Source organism: Ipomoea nil, unplaced genomic scaffold, assembly GCF_001879475.1.
Source record: "Ipomoea nil cultivar Tokyo-kokei standard unplaced genomic scaffold, Asagao_1.1 scaffold1895, whole genome shotgun sequence".
Taxonomy (NCBI): Eukaryota; Viridiplantae; Streptophyta; class Magnoliopsida; order Solanales; family Convolvulaceae; genus Ipomoea; species Ipomoea nil.
Genome location: NW_017618323.1, coordinates 1,101,261 through 1,122,378, shown reverse-complemented (window position 1 = coordinate 1,122,378; position 21,118 = coordinate 1,101,261). Strand labels below are relative to the sequence as shown.

The 21,118-nt window shown below is 33.8% G+C and overlaps 1 protein-coding gene, 1 long non-coding RNA gene and 1 other non-coding gene across 5 annotated transcripts; 1 reads left to right on the top strand and 2 right to left on the bottom strand.

Moving 5' to 3' along the window:
• Window positions 1-3,123: 3,123 nt before the first annotated feature.
• On the bottom strand, window positions 3,124-3,194 carry TRNAG-GCC. The gene has a single exon. It is a non-coding gene; the product is annotated as a tRNA-Gly (tRNA).
• A 1,993-nt stretch (window positions 3,195-5,187) lies between these two features.
• LOC109193540 lies at window positions 5,188-5,563 on the bottom strand. The gene is made up of 2 exons (XR_002056301.1): window positions 5,408-5,563; window positions 5,188-5,222 (listed from the first exon to the last, which is right to left on the bottom strand). It is a non-coding gene; the product is annotated as an uncharacterized LOC109193540 (long non-coding RNA).
• A 10,036-nt stretch (window positions 5,564-15,599) lies between these two features.
• LOC109193562 (SNF1-related protein kinase catalytic subunit alpha KIN10-like) lies at window positions 15,600-20,792 on the top strand. Of its 3 annotated transcripts, none has more exons than XM_019344424.1 (11): window positions 15,600-15,744; window positions 16,261-16,467; window positions 16,673-16,857; window positions 17,008-17,190; window positions 17,291-17,422; window positions 17,524-17,709; window positions 18,137-18,226; window positions 18,641-18,724; window positions 18,972-19,097; window positions 19,345-19,578; window positions 20,460-20,792. In XM_019344424.1, exons 2-11 carry the CDS (start codon window positions 16,287-16,289, stop codon window positions 20,571-20,573), a joined length of 1,515 nt encoding a protein of 504 aa, XP_019199969.1. In that variant the 5' UTR covers window positions 15,600-15,744; window positions 16,261-16,286; the 3' UTR covers window positions 20,574-20,792. The 3 variants fall into 3 exon arrangements, with proteins under 3 accessions (XP_019199969.1, XP_019199967.1, XP_019199968.1); XM_019344422.1 differs by having other exon boundaries at window positions 15,601-15,744; window positions 16,267-16,467; XM_019344423.1 differs by lacking the exon at window positions 15,600-15,744 and adding an exon at window positions 15,898-15,999 and having other exon boundaries at window positions 16,267-16,467.
• Window positions 20,793-21,118: the final 326 nt, after the last annotated feature.

Genomic DNA, 21,118 nt, shown 5'->3' with positions numbered 1-21,118 from the left:
GCACTTATAGGTGAAAGTAGGTGCACCTATAGTTATAAGTAGTTGCACCTATAGTTATAAATAGTTGCACATATAGTTATAAGCACACCCAGGTGCATGAATGTTTGCGGAAAGTGAATGCTAACAAGGCAAAATTACATGCACTTATAGGTGAAAGTAGGTGCACTTGTAAGTGATTTTACTTGCACTTCGATGTTCAATTATTTACGAAAATGCCACCGCATTTTTTTTTAAGTTATTAGATCTGGACACGTGTCGCGCGCTGATTCGTTCGCATTTCCCTCCTGAGCACTTATTTGCACCTGAGTGCATCCCTATATATATATATATATATATATATATATATGAAGGTTAAGTGCAGCGGTGTCTTACGGTGCGACGTCACCAATAGTTCATCAAATATACACTATCAACGTTAGAAAAATACACTACAAAAACACACACAAATTAGGTACGCATTACAAAAAATACACCATTAGGTGTGATTAAAAACACCATACATTGTTCGGAAATACATCATTGCGGGTAGTGAGTTATATGATGTATTTTTTTTTTTTGGTCTGTTGTGTTTTTTTTTTTTTTTTTTTTTTTTTTTTTTTTTTTTTTTTTTTTGCATTTCATTGTGGTGTGTTTCCCTTACACTATTGGTGCATGTTGTTAACACTATTGGTGTATTCTGAAATTTCACCGCACCGCCGCACGGGAAGACCCCGCCGCACTTGAACTTTCTTATATATATATATATATATATATATATATATATATATATATATATATATATATATATATATATAAACATAAAGAGATAAAAATGAAAAGAGTAAATACCCAAAATGGTTTCTCGACTATAGCTAAATTCACAAATTGGTCCTCGACTTTCAATTTCAACCAATTAAGTCCTTAACTTTGTAATTTTAACACAATTTAGTCCTCTGCCTATTTGACTGTTTATTGACTGTGATTTTTGAGCATATATATGTAATTTCATGGTCCATCGTCGATTTTTTAAGGTTCTGGTTGCATTTCCAGACCGCACTGTTACATTTGAATCCACTGCCGAAAGCAATCTACCAAATCCGATCGCCTTTCTTCGTTCTCCCTTTGGATTCAATGTAGTTGAGTTCGTACCAGAGCGGAGAAGATGACGTGTTTCTGAACCAGTGCAACGTCATCCTGGAGGCCTCCATGTGCTCCGACGAGAGCTGAAGGTTCTTCTGGAGATCGTCGATCACGGTCAACAAACAGTCAAATAGATGGAGGACCAAATCGTGTCAAAATTACAAAGTTAAGGACTTAATTGGTTGAAATTGAAAGTCGAGGACCAATTTGTGAATTTAGCTATAGTCGAGGGACCATTTTGGGTATTTACTCAAATGAAAAAGTATATGAGTATTTGTGAAAGTTGCGAAACTTATTGTAAAATTTGATAGGAATAGAGGAAAAGTTTGTATGTTTAAATAAGGGAAAAATTTTGTTGAGAAAGTTTAAAATTTTGAGGTTGGATTGTGGGATTTTAACTATTTATATTTGTAAGAAAAATATATATAGAAATTCTTATTTGATAGAGTCTTAAAAAATAAAAATAAACAAAAATAAAATAAATAAATGAGTTTTTTCCAAAATGGTTCCTCGACTATTCCCAAAATGGTCCCTCGACTATTCCTCAATATATATTAGGCGTATAATAGGTAAACGGATGAAAATGTCCTCCATTTTAACACTGAGTAGACAGAATTCTTAACGGAGGGCTGAATTGGGACCACCTTTGGTGAAATTGAAAGTCGAAATTCAGAATTGAGAATGAGCAATAGTCAAGGGACCATTTTGAGAAAAAAAAAAAAACTCTTAATTTTATGAGTCCTCATTTATCAAACACAAATATACTTATTAATTTATTAGAATATTTAAGATTGAAAAGCCATTTCTTTTTAAAATTTTCCATTAACCTTATAATAAGTGGAGACAAATCTAATAATGTTCACACTCATTCTCGGTTGTGAGATACACAATCTGTCCACGGTTTATTGAACAATAATTATGAGATACAAAGAGAGTAATTGTGAGATACAAAGACAGTAATTGTTATAAACTCCCTTTCACACTCATTCTCGGTTGTGATAGGATTTGAAATAAGTATCATAAAACAAAGGGATAAAGTACAAATAAACCACTGAACTATTTGTGAAACAACAATTAAGTCATCGAACTCAAATAACCCCCAAATAAGTCATTAAACTCGAAAAAAAAAGATCAATTAATATTTTTAACATGTTAACTCCAGATTTTTGCTAATTGAATTGCCAAATGTTTATTTTATTTACATTTAAAAAAATTATAATCCACCTACATAGTAATATATTTTAAAATAATTATAATCAAATTACTTTTGTCTTGTCTAGATCTAATTTATTTATTTATTAATATTTTTTAACAGAAAATCCAGTGAAAAAATAATACTCCGTAATAAATAAATTAATTAAATCTCAATAAGACAAAACTATTTTGATTATAATTGTTTTAAAATATAATATTATCCAAGTGGATAATAATAATAATAATAATAATAATAATAATAATAAACATTTAGCAATCTAGTCAGCAAAAATTTAGATTTAACCTGTTTAAAATGTTAATTTTTTTTTCCGGATTCAGTGACTTATTTGCTCTGTAATTGAAGGTTATTTGAATTCGATGGCTTAATTATTATTTCCCAAATAATTGAGTAACTTATTTGTACTTTATCTCTACAACAAAATTAAAGATTGATGGTTATACATATTCTTAAAAATAATGACAAATTTATTTCAATTAAATATTCAAAGATTTAATAAGATCAAATTTATCTTTTTAACAACGTGACAAAATATGGTTAATTACATAATATTTATACATCCACAATACATTAAATATTAAATATTAAATATTTACTATAAAATAATTTGAACATAAAAAAAATGTCAAACGTATTGGGGAGATTCTTCTAATTATGTGGAAATAGTCCACCAAATTACCAAAAAAAGGGAAGGAACTCAGAGGCGCTGATTATCTTCCGTGTAATATCAGACAAACCGTGGCGACCCAATCACCACAACAGCTTAACCTATCATCATTGCTCCAATGAGTTGCACCAGCCGGGAATCGAACCCGGGTCTGTACCGTGGCAGGGTACTATTCTACCACTAGACCACTGGTGCTTCTTGTTTTCAATCACGGAATTACTACTAATTAACTTCGGTTCCAGTGGAGTATTACCAAGAGTTGTTTGGACCAATGAACGTATTATCAAGATGAATCTATGCTCTCAAGAAATTCAAGAGTATTACAATTGTATTATCTGAATTAGTACTAATGAAAACTCAATAATATCAAGTATTATGGAAAAAGATTCAAAAAGATGAAATCAAATTTACTTAAAGATACAAATTATTATCAAATGGTGATTGTAGGCATAGAAAATTTGAAGTCGACAAGTGGATCGATTAAATTATTATTGAGCCCAATTTTGGAGTTGATTATTAGTTCAATTTAATTAATTGGGTTATGATAATTAAATTAATTTAATTAGTCTAAGTAAATTTGATTTGGGCTATTGAATTAATTAATTAATTGGTCCAAACCCATTTCATAATTGAATTATAATTATAATTATAATTTAAATATAATATATTTTTATTATATTTGAATTAGATAATTATAATTTAATTTGAATTTGAATTAGATGATAGAATAATGAACCTAGATTTGATTTGGCTAAGGTTCATTTTAGTAGATAATTAATTAATTTAATTAAATAAAAATTAGTTGAGTTTGTTGAGGAATTTTAGTTACAAACTGCATTATAGAGACTCAATTTCATTCTTTAAATCACACCTTAAATACATTGAGAACAACTTGAAGACTTGAAGAATTGAGAGCTCCTTGAAGGCATTTGAAGATTTGAAGCCGCTTTGAAGATTTTGTATTTTGAAGCTTTGCAGAGTTGACTGGCTTGAAGTTTAACGTTTGCTTGCTGTTGAAGATCACGTCACTTGAATCCCGGAAACTACGGCATTAACAGATAGGGGTCTTCTTGCGCAAAGAAGTTGAGATAGTAGCGATCCACGAGGCTTTGAGTTGATTGAAGCAAAACAACCACTACAAGAAAAATGCACATAGACAACGGTTAATAACCGTTGTCGTAGGGGTAAAATTTCTGTTGTTGAAGCCGGTGTTGTTGTAAGTCCCGCACATAGACAACGGTTTTTAACCGTTGTCTTTTCTAGAAACAACAACGGTTTTTTAACCGTTGTCTATTAAGTGTTGTTGAAGCTGGTGTTGTTGTAAGTCACGCACATAGACAACGGTTTTAAACTGTTGTCTTTTCTAGAAACGACAACGGTTTTTTAACTGTTGTCTATTAAGTGTTGTTGAAACCGGTGTTGTTAAAAGTCACTCACATAGACAACGGTTTTAAACCGTTGTCTTTTCTCGAAACGACAACGGTTTTTTAACCGTTGTCTATTAAGTGGTGTTGAAACCGGTGTTGTTAAAAGTCACGCACATAGACAACGGTTTTTAACCGTTGTCTTTTCTATAAACGACAACGGTTTTTTAATCGTTGTCTATTAAGTGTTGTTGAAACCGGTGTTGTTAAAAGTCACGAACATAGACAACGGTTTTAAACTGTTGTCGTTTGTTTCAAAGACAACGGTTTTTGACTCGTTGTCTATTCAATGTTGTTGAAACCGGTGTTGTCTCAACGGTTTTTAACCATTTTTAACCTGCTTAAATTTTAATCGTATAAAAAATCAATTTATCCATTCACCATAGCCAAGTGTAGTTACATAATTTTGCACAAGCTATGGTTCAAAATACAAAAGAACTAATTAACAAGTCTAAATACTTCCATGACCAATTCAAATTGAATCATATATCATCCAAGTCATAATACTACAAAAAAACAATTCCACAAACCAAATCTAAATGATCACAACATTCTAATGATCAAATCATACCTACTCCCTATTGATGCATTAAAAATCTAAGTCATTCAAAATAAAACTTAAAAAAAAATGCTAAGCAACCTGTCTCTAACAACCAAGCCAAAGCTGATTATATTGTTCAGCTTGTTCACGTTGTTCAACTTGTTGCAAGGCATCGATCTCCTGAGGACGAGTCATCCAAGCATGGGCCTCCCTCATCTATTCGTCTTTGTAAAGAATGGTTTCCTTTGCAATTCTGTTCTGAAGATTGAAGAATATTCAATTTGTCAGACTGCAAAATTCTAATCAGCAGCTAATGTTGCACAAGTACTTAAATATTTTAAATTATAAAAGTATCAAATGCATTCCATAATGCAGTTTCTCCATGTTACCATACTACAAAGCAGTGAAAGTATTTTCAGAAATTATGGTACATATGAATTGACCTGTTCCTGCAATTCCATAAACTGATGTTCTTTCTCTTGAATATGTTCCTGAAGTTCATGAAGTTGCTTAATATGCTGAGCTCTTTCAGCTTCAGAGTTGTCCCTCTCTCTCCTGGAAATTTATGAACTTCAGTAACAAATATAATAAATAAAGCAAAAAATATCTCAATTCTCTAACAATTTAAAGCTTTTAGTTGAGGTAGGGCACACAATTCAACAGTAAGATCATATAATCACCCATCACCCCAAGAAACCATTTTAAGTTAGGTGATTGTTTGATTTGAAACATGAAAATCATTACTACTAGTGCAATGTAGTTATGTAATTCTTCCCATATTAAAACTATATCGCACATGCAAGCTCAATGGTCATAAACATGAAACTTAGTTTACACAAAGAATTAAGATCAAGAAGGCTTACATTCCAACAATGTGACGACACACAGTGATATTCCCAACATTGCAGTCACACTTAACATTGCTCTCAGACCAACTTGGCCGCGGTTACGCTATCCCAACTCCTTCGAATTTGCACGAACGAGCATTGAACTTCCAAGATGTTACACCCATATATGGTAGTGACAATCTGCCCACCATCTTTGTGCTTGCCATTTGTTAAACATCTCTCAGCTAACAAAAAGCAACATTGTGATCAAATGAGTGAGTGTATGGAACCATAAAAAGGTAAATCCAATTAACAGTACTATAACAAAAATTTTTAGAAATGTTGTAAACAATGTTTATGCTAAAACAAAGTATATTAATTGAGATGTAAACAGGCCAATAATTGTTGTGTTTAATAGTACTTCATATTTTCTAATTTGTAGAAGTCTTAGAAAGGATAGTCTATTGTTTTTTTTTATAAGAAGAAGATAGACTATATGCAATGCCACATTAAAACATAATAGTAAATCTTCTCTGAACAATGGTCACACTCTCAACAATGTGTGTATAAAATTCATCTGCTTAGCTTGAATTACGGTGTCCATCCATATGGTAATAATCAAGATAATTTTTCACCATCATAAACTATCACATTTTTATTAAGGGATGCCTCTTGGTTATGCATGTTAGTTACCACTACTAATAAAAGATTCAGCTGGACCACACTGAGTAGAAAACAAAAGAAAATGATTTATCCAACTATCACATTTCACATTTCTAAAGCAGTGTGCTAAGGGAATTCTCCTGGTTATGCATGTTAGTTATCAATACTAATGAAATATTCAGTTGGACCACTCTGGCACACTGCCTTTAAAAAAAAAAAAAGCATTTATCCCACACCATTCAGAACTCACCATGATGATTTCATGGGCACAATTACCTAAATATGAAATATCGAGTGGAAATAAAACATTACAATCATTTGACATTCTTTAAGTTGCTAACGTATAAATAGTTTGGACTAGTGATGAACATGTATAACACTTCATTGAAGTTCTTATTTGAAGTTTTCTGATCCAGTTGAGCCTGAAATATCTCTTAGGTGATTAAGGAAAAGAATGGGCATTGAGTTCCATTGAGCATTGAAACTAGCATATTGTGGGAGAAAGAGCTTGATCTGGTATGGTATATAAGCACAAGGAAAGGAGAATTCCAAAGGTATCGATCAGTGCAATACATACCTTTCCAGGATGAATTTCCCTTCCTTGTATTTCTGGCTTTTGTCCTCAGCAGATTACTAGAGTTATTAACACAAACTTATCACCACAAACTATTGGAGAAACCATGTCAGAAGCATGTGTAACAATAGGTGATTCAAGTGTGTCACGTGACGAATGAGAAACTCACATATTTCCAGCCAAGCCAACTGCAGCAGCCCACACAACAGATGTCAACAACAGTGTGCATTCCTGTCATCATCATCCGCTCTTCCCTTTCCCCTTCAAACACATTAACGCTGTAACACAAAAGGAGAGATTGAATTGTTATGGCATCAATATGAGAGAAGCAGTTCTTTCTGCAGTTCCACAAGAAAGCTAAGCACACAACATTAATGAATGTGATTAGTTTTGAAGAAATAAAGCTCTTCTCAACAGAATTGTTCCCGTCAATTCTCTGAAAAAATGTGAACTGTGCTGTTGATGTAACTCTGTTCTATCTATTCAAAGTTACGAGCAAAGAAAAGGCATGCAATTTATTAGTAAGATCACAAGGTCATTCATTTGATCATAATTTTCATTTAAAAGTTCATATGCACTCTTTTGAACTAATATGAAATACAAAATATGAAAGCAGGAATGTGGATGTCCGGAGGAATGCACAGTTATCAAAGGTCTGAGTTTGATAACAGCTAGTAAAGATTGCACACTGTTACCATAACCTCTGTCGAAAAAGTTTGGCACTCTACCACTGAATACTTACACATTCTCAAAGAGATATATGCCTTTCTATGCCTGCTGTGGAAAGACTGAAAGCAGAGGTGAACACTTGGTTAGAATTAAGCAAGTGTATCAGACATGGGCATTGCTTAAAGAAAGGTTGAAAATTCTGCTTCTAAAGAGTGAACTTTGGGTCATATGGATTGTTTTCCACCTAAAAAGTATTAAATATGAAAAACAATCATATATCTGCAGCATTTAACAAATTTTACTAAAAAAAATCTATTGGAAACCACAAGTAGCCACTACAAGTATGCAACAAATACAATTTACTTCTACAGTTAAGATTACAAAACAAAACCACCACCATATACACATACATAAATAAAACATGCATTCAAGGATACACACAGAATATATGGCCTTGTATCTAATGACAATCCCTTCTCCAAAAACTCAAATACAAACACATAGGCGCACGCACTGATGCAGTACAAAACATATATCCAAAAATTCAAAATAAATTTCTTAAAATATCACAATAACAATAATATTTGAAATAAATCAACAAAAAATTGAAATAAATTAAATATAAAATAAATAAATAAACTTACCAGTTGTGAAGGATGGCGGCTTCGGGGATGGTTGTGGCGTTTGGCGTCGGTACGTAGCGGTCGCGAGTGAGGCATCGTCGGTGGAGGAAAGGCAGCGGTGGCGTCGGATGGCAGCTACGGCGGAGGAAGGGCGTCGGCGTCGGCTGTGGTTTCAGATCTATTGGTGGCGGGCGGAAATGGCTAAGGTCTCAGATTTGAAGAGAGGCTGCCAGCAGATCTATAAATTTGGCTGAAGAAAGGAAGAACGTCGTCTGTTTGAGGTGATGCTTGCCGGCTATAAGCTTGAATCTCCGATGAAGGAATAAGTCGTAAGGACTAAGGAGGGAGGAGGTTTAGGGAGAAGGCGCCACTTAGTGAAAATTTTGAGGCCAAAATTTGGGTATGGCGCCATCTTAGGGATATATTTTTTATTTTATGAAGATATTACTTTTTAATAGTGCCAAATGATAAAAATCTTTCCTGTAAAATATTTTTATTTTTCTGACGTTTTATGTTAAAATTAAATTTTAAAATAAAACATTTAGGGACGTTTATTATAAAACGTCATTGATTCTATATCTTTACTGACCAAAAAATTATATTTCGTCAGCAAATATTACAAAAAAAAAAAATTATTGTCTGTACCAAAATATATAGTGACGTTATTTAATATAACGTCGTAAATAATAACAGAAGGCGGTTATATAAAAACCGATGTGTATTAAGTGACATAGTATATAATAGAAGACGGTTATTTAGAAAACCGTTATCTATTATGTGTCGTAGTATAACAACATATAACATAAGTCGGTTATTTAAAAAACCGTCTTCTATTAAATGACGTAGTATATCATTTATGTAGTAGTATATCATTATATTTGGACAAACAAATTTAATTACATTTTTATTTTTGTTCTAGATCTTCTAAACATCTATTTTCATCTCGTAACAAAAACAATGAAGGTCCAAATTATAGGTAAAAGATAGGGTGTAACACTTTAATAATCAAAAGTAAGTGTGCCTTCGTGGGTTTAGCTTTGTTTGATATGTTAGAGGTCTTGGGTTTTATCTTTCTTGGTGGCATTTTAACCTATATTTTATACAATCATTGTCTTGGTTCTCAGAGACAACACAGAACCAAACTCGTTATATCTTAAATGTTGCACTTGAATAAATAAGGGTTGGTGTAGCTTGGTGGGTTTAGCTTTGTTTGTTATGTTAAATTATGTTTAAAGTCTTGTGTTTAATTCTTCCTAGAGGCATCTTTAACTTACTTTATAAAATTGTTGTCTTGGTTTACACAGAAGCAACCCAGTTATATATCAGATGTTGCACTTTAGTACATAAAAGTTTGTGTTGCTTAGTTGGTTAAACCTTATTTGTTATGTTTGAGGTCATAGGTTCAACTCTTGTTGTTAACATCCTTGTTTTCATTTTATACAATTGTGTCTTTTATAAAATAATGATGCGCAAAGACAACGGTTATTCCGTTGTCTTTGTAGTGTTGTGTATTCAAATACGCTTAAAGACAACATACCAATAACAACGGTTAAATAAAACCGTTGTCTTAAACAAATAAAGAACGCGCAACGACAACGGTTATATAAAACCGTTGTCATTGTAGTGTCGTGTATTCAAGTGCTATTAAAGACAACACATAAATGATAACGGTTAAATAAAACCGTTGTCTTTTATAAAATAATAATCCGCAAAGACAACGGTTTTAAAAAACCGTTGTCTTTGTAGTGTTGTGTATTCTAGTGCGCTTAAAGACAACACACCAACGATAACGGTTAAATAAAACCGTTGTCTTTAAAAAAAAAAAAGAACGCACAAAGACAACGGTTTTAAATAACCGTTGTCTTTCTAGTGTTGTGTATTCTAGTGCGCTTAAAGACAACACACCAACGACAACGGTTAAAAAAATCGTTGTCTTTTTAAAAAAAAAAAAAACGCACATAGACAACGGTTTTAAAAAACCGTTGTTGTTGTGGTGTTGTCTTTTCACAAAATGCACAAAGACAACACACTTATAACAACGGTTAAGTAAAAATCGTTGTCTTTGACAAAAGTGCTGCATCAAAGACAACGGTTTTGGACCAAACTGTTGTCTTTTATACAAAAGACAACACTTTTCTTAAAAACTGTTGTCTTTCTAGTGTTGTCTATATGCATTTTTCTTGTAGTGAACTTTGATAAAGTACAGGTTGAAACAGTAGGGGTCTTCTTGCGCAAAGAAGTTGAGATAGTAGCGATCCACGAGGCTTTGAGTTGATTGAAGCAAAACAACTTTGATAAAGTACAGGTTGAAACAGACTTGCTACTTGTGGTCCAAAGTCTTAACGATATCACGGGAGCCTCTTCGTGTCATCTTGTTCTTAATGACATCAAAAACTTGTTGAATTCATGTAAGTTTATCGTTTTCCAAACAATCAATGAATTGGGCAACTCATATGTTATCTAGACAGTTCGTTTTTATGTCTGGTTATTCGGAGTGATTTTCAAACATGTTAACTTTGTAGTTTGTATCAATTATGACCAGTATATAGCAAGTACAAAATCAATCAAAAAGACAAAATGACTGATCGATCTTGAAGTCAAGGGAAACTGCAATGCCTCTTACCATTTAGCAGCTCCTATCCATAATCCAATTACAGTGTAGGAAGTTTATGATATAAAAGCCTAAAAAGCGTATTAGCAAAAAGAACTCAAGCCAAAAAATTGTATTTAAAGCTTTTACTGATAGTTTCCTATTAAATTTGAAATTTTATATCTCGTCCAAAGAAAATTCTACAAAAGTGAAATTGTAACTCATAAAAGTTCAAAAGGAATAAATTTCACTTTTAATTCCTGAACTATTATAACATGATCCAAAATTGATTCTTGATTAAAAAAATTTAATGATGTGTATGATTGCGTTTGCGTAATTTGTATTACATTTGATCTTTGTCGTTTAATTATTTTTATTTGGCCAATTATTACAGGAAGTGCTGGGAAAAAGCAAATGCAATACTCTTTTTTTTTGGAAGTGGTACTTAACAATATTTGATTTGGAAATTGGACAGCATGACTAAATTTAATAAAAATTACATATCATGTACCTAATTAGAAAATTTTAATAGCCAAGAACCAAATGTGATTCATGTATAATAGTTAGGAGATAAAAAAAGTGAAATTTTCTTAGTTCAAAAGTATAAATATTTGGATTCTTTTCACCAATAAATTTATAAATAAATTTAAAAAAAATCAGGGAAGGTCTTCAACAATCTTTATACTCGTGCAACAGCAAGCTAAGGATTGATCTTGGGCAATCTTCCTTCCATATTTGTCCACCTAACAAGTTGTGAAGAAAAAGTAGGCGACAATGGTGTCGAGTACGAGGAGAAGAGCGTACAGATATGCAATGAACAACCCCTCCAAAGCAGCTGAGAAACCCCCAGTTTCTGCATCATCATCATGATAAGCCCTCACAACTCTGTATTGGAACAGAACTTCAACTGCAGCCATGGCGGCATTGGTTGGGAGCCGTGGCGGACCCAGAAAACTTGTTCAGTGGGGGCGAAACGCATTAAAACAAAAGAGATAGTTTGATAATAATAAAAAAAGAGATAAGTTTGATAAAAAAAATAAAGTATAGAATAAATATTGTTGGATGTGAACGAAAAATAAAACACATCAAACCAAGAAAGTTATATATATGTATGTGTAAATCTCACAATTAATTAATACGAAGTATTTAAAAGTGATAAAAAATATAACATAAACACTTTGTTCCTGCACACACATTGAGAATTCAAACCCTGGCCACTTATACAAAGACAAGAGGCATGTCTTGCCACTTGGTCTAGTCATTTTTTTTTTTAAGCTTTTATCTATTTTAGTATACATATACTAAAACTTGTACTATATATACATATATACATACAAGGGTTATATATGTGATGGCGGTGGGGTGGGGTGGGGTGGGGTGAGGGGGGGGGGGGGCACTGCCCCCTTGCTGGGTTCGCCCCTGGTTGGGAGGGCTAATGATGGTGCTGTGGCAGGTGAAATATGCAGTGAGATTTGAGTCATTGATAAAACGACTCAAATTAATGAAAAAGAAAACGTGTGTCTTAAAAGGCAGAAGCTAAGTGTAGAAATGACGCATCTTAAGTGTTACAAAGACGCATCTTATATGACAAAATCAAGCACTTTAAGTGTTAAAATACTGCAACGTAAGTAGAGAACTTATGCAGCTCAAGTGTATAACTGATGCATCTTAAATGTTAAAATGGTGCACCTTAAGGGGGCGTTTGGTTCAGGTTATATAAGATAACCAAGATTATATTTGCTTGGTAATATAAGATTTTCATGTTTGGTTCAGGTTTGTAACTTTCCCAGGGAATGTCTGATAACCTCTGCATTAAGTTTTTAGCTATGGGAAAGGAATGTGAAATACCCTCCAATTTCTTAGGTAATCTCACATTCCCTTGTCTTATTACTAATGTTGGGCTTTAGACGTTTTAATCAATTTATCTTATTACCGTTGTCTTATTTACATATCTTAGTTTTAAACCAAACACAGGAATCTAACATTCCCGATAATCTAACATTCCCAGCAATCTAACATTCCTTAAGGTAATCTAACATTCTATGAACCAAACGCCCTCTAAGTGTTAAAACATTGCACCTTAAAGTTTTGAAAAGACGCACCTTAAGCTTTAGAATGACGCACTTTAAGTTTCAACAATAATGCACCTTAAGTGTCAAAATGACGCACCTTAAGCACATAAAATATGCACCTTAAGTTTCAACAATACACAAAATTACCAAAATATCACCGCGTTTATTTTTAATCAGTGTTCAATCGGCACGGTTGACTAGATCCAGGGATCCCACCTTATTCTCAAACCTGGTGGCTCGGTTGATTGGGACTCATGAAATTCTTTGATTTCTATTTTTTTTTTTAGAATTGATAAAAAAAAATGGCGACAAGATCAATGGCTACCATTCACTCGCATGTTTCACCTGGACACCTCCTCCGCATTTGATCTCTATGTTATATATTGTGTGTTTTGTGGTGAATTGGTGCATTTCATTGTTGTGCATTTCCTAACACTATTGGTGCGTTTTTGCATAACTAATGTGTAGGTTGCTAAAATAGTGCAGACTGTAATTGCAGAGTGCAATTTATGAGCAAGTTGATATTATAGAGTGAAGATTACACGTAGTAGAGAGTAGATATTGTAATGAGATGAATATGAGAAATGAGGGGGAGACCCTCCCTATTTATACTAAGTCGGTCTACGCATTTAATGCACCTGCTGCAAGTGGCTTGACGTGTCGTCTTCTCGTTGGCTTGGTCAGACGGTTGCTCTGCAGCTATGCGTAGGTTGACTAATCGAGGAGGCAAAGCCGTTATTTATGCAGGTTGTCAGCCGCCGCTCTGCAGGCGCATGTTGGCCCCTATAACTTGTCGTATAAATTACATTAGTGGCTCTTTAGGCTACGTCACAGTGTAGGTCGACCGGTCAACCTACGGTAAACCGGCCGGGTGGCTTTACGTTGGGGCGATTCCAAGGGTGATCCGAGACCATATTCTTTTGTCACGAGACCCATCGGTACGAGCGGTATGTTTGATTACAAGTGATTTATTCCCGTCGAGTTGATGTCTATGACGGACCGATTGGGTGACTTCTTGACAAAACCGACTATACGGTTCAATTCTTTATGCATATTTACCCATCAACCCCATAAAATAATCTTACATTCTTATAGTTTCACTATCACCATAATCTTATCAATCTCTCATTTTGTAAACTAAACAAGCCTCAAGCCCTTAAAGATAATTGAATTTACATCTTTTAACATAGGAAAATGCTATGTGTACTCTCAATTTTTAGTTTTTTACTCCACACACAAAACCTTGATATAGACACATATATTGGAACCCACATAAAAATAAAAAAAAAAAATAGCTTATCAGAGCCCGTTACATCAAAACATAAAATTGAAGGAGTAAGATTTGAAAGTATATGTAGTAGAATTTTTTTAAAATATTATCATTGCATTAATTGGGTTAAAAAGTAAAGATATTTTAATTGATTAATTTTTTTTAAGAAATTGATTAATTAATTATAGAGTTAATTACCGAAATGGTCCCTTGACTATAGCAAAATTACCAATTTGGTCCTTGACTATTTTTTTAACCAATTAAGTCCCTCTACTTTAAAAATCTTAACCAATTTGGTCCTCCGTTTGTTTGACCGTTAGTCAACCGTTAACTTGGGACCAAATTGGTAATTTCGCTATAGTCAAGGGACCATTTTGGTAATTAACTTTAGGGGACAATGAGAATTTCATCTCCGATGACACTTTTGTAGTTTTTGATATTGAAAATCAGATTTTTGAGGGTGGGCAATTCGGTTTAGTTTTCTCGAACCGAACCGTGCCAAACCGAACTGAACTAATTTGGTTTGGTAATTATACCGAACAACCGAACGGTATTAGATTTTTGTATACCGAACGGTACGATAAAAACCGATCCAATTGTTCGGTAAAAAATTGAACTTAACCGAATACCGTTTGATTTTTTTTAAATATAATAATAATAATAATAATAATAATAATAATAATAATAATAATAATAATAATAATAATAATAATAATAATAATAATAATAATAATAATAATAATAATAATAAAATACATAAATAAATAAATAAATTAATAAAAAGTAAATCCAAGTCTCTTGCTGCTTGCTCTGCCGTTCAAAATAGCAATCCAAAGTTCAAACGGTATTCAGTTCGGTTCGATTTTTACCGAACAATTCAGTTCAGTTCGAGTTTTTACCGAACCGTTCGATATACAAGAATCTATTACTGTTCGGTTGTTCGGTATATTATCGAATCTAACTAGTTTGGTACAGTTCGGTTGGAGAAAACTGATCCGATTTGCCCACCCTTAAAATTAATTACCAAAATGGTCCCTTGACTATAGCAAATGACCAATTTGGTCTCAAGTTAACGATTGACTAACGGTCAAACAAACGGAGAACTAAATTGGTTAAAATTTTTAAAGTTGAGGGACTTAATTAGTCAAAAAAATAATTAAGGACTAAATTAATAATTTTTCTATAGTCAAGGGACCATTTCAGTAATTATACTATTTCAGTAATTAACTCTTAATTATACGAAAGAAAGAAAAAACGTAGGGATTTGTACAAAAGAATCAGTTGTCGATATCCGTAATCCGATGCGTATTGCTGAGTAGACTCTGAGGCAGAAAAGTACAAACCTCCATTCACTATGCTTTCCTTTCACGATTTCGGACTTCTTTTAATTATTTTTTTTACTTTTTAGATTTTATTTTGCTACCTCGAAGTTCTCACTCCCTCTCTCTCTAGCGGACTTTCCATTGCTCGGTGTTTGAGATCCATTTTTCAGGTATTATTATGTAATTAAGTTCAAGTACTCATCATTACTAAAATTAAACAAGTTTCTGCTTTTACTCATGGCGTTTACTATCTATAATTGGCTCTGCTTAGAGTTAGTTAATTCGAACTGTTTTTTAGGTTTGAATCATGATTTGGAGCTCAGAGTCTTGGGTTGAATGTCGATTAAGAGGCTCTAATAGGCTTGCTCCTGTTGCTGTTTCGTGATTGTTTTAGCTAACTATCAGTTTACTTAAGTTTTGATTTGGTAGGTTTCTGAGTTTGGCTTTGTCGTTAGTTTTGGTAAAAATTGGTTTTTGGGTGCTCTTTACTATTTAGCATGTAAAATCTGCATTCTCCATAGTTGAAAAACACGAAATCTGGTCAAATGGAGTTCTTTGATCAGTTTGATGGAAATGGAAATCATTATGGTTTTTTCAAATTCTTTTTGTGTGTGCGTGCACTTTAGCTTGTATGCTTGTATCTTTGATATTTAAGCCTCTGATGGATTATCATTTTTTTTTTTTTGTTGCAGTGTTCAATCGGGTGGTGTAAATGGATAACAGAGGAGGTGGTGCTAGTGATAACCCTCTAAGAAATTACAGGATTGGAAAAACTCTTGGCCATGGTTCATTTGGTAAGGTGAAAATTGCTGAACATTTGCTGACTGGACACAAAGTGGCTATCAAGATACTTAACCGCAGGAAAATGAGGAGCCCTGACATGGAGGAAAAATGTATGAAGTAACACTTTAACCAATACTTTTTTTTAAAAAAAATTGTGCTTGATTTGAAGATTTTTTATTTTTTGTATAAGAATTTGTGTTCTATGGCATTTGGTGCTTTTCTCTTTCCATGATGTGTTTTGATATAGTGGTTCCTTCACCTTTGGAAATTTGAAAGCCTTCTGCAAACTTTCTAAATGTTTGTGATATCTTGCAGTAAGAAGGGAAACAAAGATATGTAGATTATTTGTGCACCCACATGTTATACGGCTCTATGAGGTCATAGAGACACCAACTGACATATTTGTTGTCATGGAGTATGTGAAGTCTGGAGAGCTATTTGATTATATTGTAGAAAAAGGCAGATTACAAGAGGATGAATCTCGTAGTTTCTTCCAGCAGGTAGAATTTCCTTTTATTAGATTTTATTAATTACAGTGTAAAATACTATAATAAAAGCAATCTGATGGAATGGAGGTATAAGCTTGTTTGTAATTTAAATGCTGTATTTTTTTTTCCATACTTATTCGATGGTCATTTCATTGCAATCAGATAATTGCTGGGGTAGAATACTGTCATAGGAACAGGGTGGTTCACCGGGACCTCAAGCCTGAAAACCTGCTATTGGATTCCAGACACAATGTGAAGATAGCTGATTTTGGTTTGAGTAATATTATGCGAGATGGCCATTTTCTTAAGACGAGTTGTGGGAGCCCAAATTACGCAGCACCAGAGGTGTCAAATCCATGCAATGCATTTTGTAACATAATTGCTGACTCACTTAATGATGCAGCTAATTGAATCACTGAATTTGTTCTCTGAAACCTTTCTGCAGGTTGTGTCTGGTAAACTTTATGCTGGTCCTGAGGTAGATGTTTGGAGTTGTGGTGTAATATTATATGCTCTTCTTTGTGGCACTCTTCCTTTTGATGATGAGAACATTCCTAACCTTTTCAAAAAAATAAAGGCAAGACTACTGATCATCTTTTTGTTGAATTTCAATAGATTACGACAATTGACAATATTTAACTAATGGCTGTTTGTGTGGTCAATAACATTGTCATTCAGGGTGGTTTGTACACTCTTCCAAGTCATTTGTCAGCTGGAGCTAGAGATTTGATTCCACGGATGCTGATTGTTGATCCTTTGAAGAGAATAACTATACCTCAAATTCGTCAGCATCATTGGTTCAAGGCTCATCTTCCTCGCTATTTGGCAGTTCCTCCACCTGATGCAATGCAGCACTTAAAGAAGGCTTGTTCTCTCATCCATGATCTGCTTGTGTCAATCATTCTAGTTTACTTTTGCTAGTTTGACAGTCAACAATCTTCAATGGAAATCAATATTCTTCTCTCAGTATTGCTTACACATAATGAATGAGGCAAAATATAATCTCTTTCTGACAGTCTCCAAATCATTTCTCCCATTTTGGTTTTCCAAGGTTGAGAAAAATTTATTAGTTTTTCAAATCTCAAGCCAAGACATTAGTTGTTCATATTGAATTAATAAACAACAAACGACTGTTTAGAAATCTGTTGGACTTGAAATATTGAATTTATTTTTCATCTAATGGGCTCCTTCCCCTTATTTTAACCTTTTGCAATTTAAACTTGATTGTTCATACTCTCCCTTCCTACATGTCTGAATTTTAACATAAGCTTGCCCACTTACCCCTATGCAGATTGATGAGGAGATACTGCAAGAAGTAATTAGAAAGGGATTTGACAGAGGCCAGCTACTAGCATCTCTGCAAAATAGAGAACAAAATGATGTATGCTGCTTGGAGCCAATTACCTTGCAATTTTAGATTTGGTTCATTACATTTTATTCTCTTTTGTTTCCCTCCATGTAAATATGCGTTACTAGAGAATAAAAAGAAGAAAAAAGAAAAAGGGGGAAACTTTGAACTGGCTGTGTGATATCCTACTTTTTGACCTTGAATTTGGCCCACATCACTAAATCAGTCAGTTCTCTGTGTATATCTTTTCACTTTCTGGGCTTATTTCAGATGCATATAATCACTTGAGGAACAGTTTGGAACAATATTCAGCTAATACTCATGACAAGATTTAAGTAACCATAACTAATTTCCTTTCAGTCAGTAAGAGAGAATAATGGAAAGGAAGAAAGAGAAATGATAGGTACTATTTTTCTTCTCTGATCTGTCTTACTTTAATTTGTTCAGGCTACTGTTGCATACTACTTGCTGTATGATAGCCGATCCCTTGTTTCTGGTGGCTATTTGGGAGCTGAGTTTGAGGATTCAATGGTATGCCCTTCATGAAGTCCTTTAGTACCTTGAATATCTTCCATTTTCATTCAGCAGCACAACATGAATTTTTTTTTTCCAGTGCTATCCTCTACATTTTGGTGTGTAGCATGACTTGTCACCTTTTCTGCTTCAGTCCTTTATTTGTAATTTGTTTTGGTATCTAATTCTTTTTCTTTCACCTAAATGCATTCAAAACTGACAGTTTCAACCATATTGGATTTTGTTTTTACTTGTGTTTCCTCAGGAGCCTTTTTCCCCAGGATTGTTTTCAAATATTGACTCTCAGATGTCTGTTGGCCATGGATTTTCTTATGACATAAGTTCAAGACCATTGTCGTCAAGAGAGAAAAAGTGGCTTGTTGGACTTCAGGTTAGTAGTCATTTTGTGTTCAGACTAGAGTAGTTGACCTTAAGCCCTAAACTCCTAACAACTACAGGGTACAGACAGACTTATGCAAGTTTTCCATTTACATGATTTGCTCTCTTTAGAAAATATAGGATGGTACAACAAAAATGTCTCAGAATCTATATGTTTCTCTTGGAGTTCAATTTTCAGTACACGTAAATGGCAGCATCTTTTAAATCCATAATGATTGTTCTAATTGATTGCTTGCCAGTCCCCGGCAACTCCACAAGAGATAATGACTCAAGTTCTGGGAGCCATGCAAGAATTGAATGTTCGGTGGAAAAAAATCGGACACTATAATATGAAGTGCATGTGGTGCTATTCGCATAATCCAATTCGTACTACAACCAACAATTGTATGAGTGATGACTGTATTACTGTTAGTCAAACTGCTGCAAATGCAAATGGTCTACTGTCTCAAGTTGTGGTGAAGTTTGAAATGCAGGTACTCCTCTAAGCTCTTTTTCTTAGTCAACCATCTTGCACCAGCTGCCACTCTAAACACAAACTACCTTAAGTATCACTTATAGAACTAGTATCTTGTTAATCTTCTTACATCTACTGTGATCTGGATACAAAATCTTAATTGTTGTTAATCATCCTTTTCTGATTAGAAATGAAATAGGACAATTTTGTGATTACTGGTTTGGATTTCCCAATGTTTCCCCCTAATTTGGTCCCTCCACATTCTTAACTTAGAATGATTTGAACAGATTGGTGAATTATTTTAGATAGGTAGGCTACCTGAGGTCCTATTTCTTGTATTGAAGCAATTTTTGCATCTCTTAATGAAATCAATTTAATAGTAATTCGGGTTAACCCCGGCCAAGTTGGTTAAGGATACAAACTTGTAACCACAAGGTCACGAGTTTGAATCCTAGCCTTCTTGGTTTGAGCCAGTCAGCTATGGGCAACCTAGGCTGGTTTACCTCCTTGTGGTCCTTTGTCAGCTAGGATCACAAGGCAGCGTTTATTCAGCTATGGGCAACCTAGGCTGGTTTACCTCCTTGTGGTCCTTTGTCGGCTAGGATTACAAGGCAGCGTTTATCCAATGCAGACCCTTGAGTAGTGGCTACGGGTTTCCCTCGTCACCCCCAAAAAAACTTAATAGTAATTGACATTCTTTCCGTAGACCTTATCCATCTCATCTCTTCCCACTTGAGATTTATCTTCTCCTTCCTCACCTTCCCCCACACACAAAACTCTATCTCCAGGTGACGGGCAAATTAGTAGCAACACTCTCTCCATTTTACATATCCTGTTAGTTTACATTTCTTATATGCAAAAATGGCCAAACATTGTGGATTAATATGAATATTGTTCCAGCTTTACAAAACTCCGGAAGACAAATATCTGCTGGATCTACAGAGAATAAGCGGCCCGCAGTTTCTGTTTCTGGATTTCTGTGCTATTTTTATTGTCCATCTCAAAGTCACCTAGTCCCAAGAGAAGAAGAATTTCTAGAGCTGAAGCAATGGCATTCTTGAGAATGACAAACTGATGTATATAACTTGTGTTTACACATAGTTTGTTGTTTAAAATTTGTAGACCTGAAGCATTGGCACACCACTAGAATGAGAAACTGATGTATATACACTTGTAGTGTTGACATATAGTTTGTTGTTTACACTAAAAAGCTTTGCTACATTGCCTTGAATAGATTTTGGCCCTGTTTGGTAACAGTTAATTTTAGTTTATTTGACCACTATTAGTTGTTTGACTTAGTTAAATAATTCATATGAGTGTTTGATTAATTAGTTTTTTTGTAACAACTTATTACTCTAAAATGCTAAAATTCAAAAAGTTGTTCAAAACAGTTTTTTTCGATCAGCTTTTTGAGAAAGTAATTTTGCATGTAATCAGCTATCAGTTAACAGTTAATTTACCAAACACTTTCCTTCAATCAGCTAATTTTATTAATTAGTCAAACTCAGTAACCCAATTAGCTACCAGCTAATAGCTATTTACCAAACACCCCCTTTTTT

Excerpts from the sequence above, each read along its gene's own strand:
- LOC109193562 (XM_019344424.1), top strand. The coding sequence starts at position 16,287 with ATGGATAACAGAGGAGGTGGTGCTAGTGATAACCCTCTAAGAAATTAC. Across the intron at positions 17,710-18,136 it reads CAATGCAGCACTTAAAGAAG|ATTGATGAGGAGATACTGCA; the intron begins GCTTGTTCTCTC and ends ACCCCTATGCAG. Across the intron at positions 19,098-19,344 it reads AGTGGCTTGTTGGACTTCAG|TCCCCGGCAACTCCACAAGA; the intron begins GTTAGTAGTCAT and ends ATTGCTTGCCAG.